The sequence below is a fragment of the Pundamilia nyererei genome, unplaced genomic scaffold (assembly GCF_000239375.1).
Source record: "Pundamilia nyererei isolate P.nyererei 1_Seehausen unplaced genomic scaffold, PunNye1.0 scaffold00319, whole genome shotgun sequence".
NCBI lineage: Eukaryota > Metazoa > Chordata > Actinopteri > Cichliformes > Cichlidae > Pundamilia > Pundamilia nyererei.
The window spans coordinates 167,704-170,518 of NW_005187720.1; the positions used below are offsets into that span (position 1 = coordinate 167,704).

Sequence of the window (2,815 nt, forward strand, 5' to 3'; positions counted from 1 at the left end):
TGTCTGCCTGTGTGTGTCTGCGTGTGTGTCTGCCTGTGCGTGTGTGTTTTCAGGGCTGTGCTTCAGCTGGTGTCCAACATGGGCTCCGCAGCACAAATAAACACAGCTCTGCAGAACCTTTCACAATAAAAGCTCTGAGTTTCATCTTCATCTCCTGCAGCCTTCTTCCTCTTCGTCACGCTGACAGCCATCTCTGCCCTGCTGCTGGCCACACTCATCATCATCACGCTGAGACGGCACCGCCTCTCCCGCCGCCGGTCCTCCAGGTAATAGAAGGCTGCCCGTCTAAACTCTGGTGGGGTTGGTCGGTGGGTGGCGTGGCAGACTTGACGTGCAGGAGCTGTTTCAGTGACGCTGCTTCTCTTCCTGTTTCCTGTCTCTCAGCGATAAGGAGGAGCTGCTTCCAGATGAGCAGGCGTCCGTAGACTCCCTCCCCCTCCCTGAGAGCCCCAAACTGGATCAGAAGGCCTGAGGGGGCGTGGCTGAAGGCGTGGCTGAGTGTGGGGGCAGGGCTTGAAGGTCTCAGCTAAATAAAACATCCCCTTTCCTTCGTGTTGCAGCACAATTACACTGCGTCTGTTACTGAGTAATCAATCACTGTATCGATCTGCACTGATCAGAGCTTTAACTTCCTGATATTAAAGGAGCAGTCCTTCTAATTTAACCAAACACATTAGTGAGAAATTTGATGAAGAGCTTTAGTTTATGTTTTCTTTTTTTACATAATCAATCACTCTGTGAAGCTTTAGATTACCCTCATCCAGCAAAACATCTGAACCAATAATCAAAGTGAATATCGAGTCGGGTCAGGTGATCTGTACCTCACAGCTGATGAAACTAAACAGTTTTCTAATTTGAACATGAAATTGATCATGTTGTAGAAGGCAATAATTACTGAACAGAACATCACCTCTGTGTAGTGACACACCTGGCAGGTGCTGAGGAGTCACTTTAAAAAGAACATTTGGTGATGATGTGATCACAGCAGCAAGCAGCTGATTGGTTGAGCGTGGACCATCTGTGCTCTGGTGTGTACTAATCCCCTCACAGATGCTCCTCCCAGCTCACGCAGGTACCATCCAATGGAGCTGAATCTGATTCTCAGACTGCAAGTTCTGTCACTCAGGTGTGCATCGTGTGGGCGGAGTCAGTTTGAGCTTCTATGTGGAGGGAGTAGTACACAGCAGTGACTCTAAGTTTAATGAAGACTTTCAGCTTAAACTCCTGCTTTTGGCAGTTTTCAGACTCCATCCATGAAACTCGCCGATGGGTTTCTTTTTCTGCTGAGCAGCCCTTTAACCTCGTGTGCCAGGTGTGTTCCTCTGTGTAAACATAGATGTTTGTTGATCACGATCCGTGATGTCATCGATTCCATTGATCAGTAATAGTTTTTTTTCAGCATTCCAGTTTTGTGTTAAAAATAAAATTGTTTCTCACGCTTAAATAAATGGATGGGGGTCTTTGATCATCTCAGGGGCAGGTCTGTGGCGGTACTATTTTCTAACTAATTACAGCATATCCTTTGGCCCAGTGGTGGGCTCAGAGAAGAATGTGGTGCAGGTGTTGCTGGACCTGCAGCTCCTTTGTGGTTCACACCTATAAGCATGTGTGTGATCAGCTCAGGGGTGTTTAATCAGAGCATTCAGTGCAGCATCTCCTTCGGCTGGATGCTAGAGGACTTTAGCTCACTCAGATTATTGATCAGACCCTAACCTGAGGTCAAACTGAGCGCACTACGTGTCCCACAATGCACCTGGGGACTTGATGGCTCCCCCTGCTGGGGAAACTGCACTGGGCCTATTAAGGTGATTTTTTTTTTTTGTTTGTTTTAATACTGTTTTATCTTTATTAGCTGTAAACTGTGTGGGGTTTAAGAAAACTCATAATAAACTTTTATTTTACTCTGAAAATCTCTTTCACATTTTCTATTGATCCTCAATGTAATAAATAATCTGATTATTTCATTGATTGTGTGATTAATTGATAAGAGCTGATGAGGGACCTGCTCCAAGAAGTGGGTTGGACAAACCTGGGGTGCGTCCCAAATGTACCTCCAACATCCATTCACCTCTTTTCCTGGAATTCTCTGGAAAATAAAGAGCTGTGCGTTGAAAATTTGAACTCTCCTTGATGTGCAGAAGATGGACTCCAATACGTGCATCTTACTTCACCACAACATGTTCTGCTATTTCATGAATGTCATATAAACGAGAACAGCCTGGGAAAATATATTTCGTTCCAAAGGCTGGAATTTGAGGAAGGAGGACAGTTGTTGTTGCTGCGAGACAGTTTATTTCCAGGTGGGAGGTGTTATCAGGATGAGTTGCGTCCTTAAAGTCTTCATCAGTGTCACGCTACGTGTTCAGAGGCGAGCCCACTGATTGTTCCTCAGTAACACTGTTTTCATTAAGGAACAGTTCAGAGATCAAAATTCTTGAGCTTGTTCAGTGTTCTTCATGCAGAAACAACTGAACAGAAAGTAGTTTTCATCCCAGCAGTGTGAGGCTCAGAGTCCAGCTGTGAGTGTAACAGCGATGATAGTGGAACTATAAATATATCAGCAGCTCATCGATTCAATGGAAAACGCAGTGATGATAAACATTTATCTGATCTGCTGCACTTTGGTTATTATATCCATGTTTTCATGCACAGTCAGCGTTTTCTCAAAGGACGGTCCAGTGTACCCTACTCTACAGGGAGTGCAGAATTATTAAACAAATGAGTATTTTGTCCACATCATCCTCTTCATGCATGTTGTCTTACTCCAAGCTGTATAGGCTCGAAAGCCTACTACCAATTAAGCATATTAGGTGAT

The 2,815-nt window shown here is 44.8% G+C and overlaps 1 protein-coding gene across 1 annotated transcript in view; it reads left to right on the forward strand.

Annotated features, from left to right (window-relative positions):
• Positions 1-1,910, forward strand: part of spint2 (serine peptidase inhibitor, Kunitz type, 2) — an 8,405-nt gene extending 6,495 nt beyond the window's left edge. The window contains exons 8-9 of the mRNA XM_005751615.2: positions 161-266; positions 385-1,910. Coding sequence (XP_005751672.1) covers positions 161-266; positions 385-472 — 194 coding nt within the window. The 3' untranslated portion in view covers positions 473-1,910. The remainder of the gene's footprint in view (positions 1-160; positions 267-384) is intronic.
• The last annotated feature ends 905 nt before the right edge of the window (positions 1,911-2,815 follow it).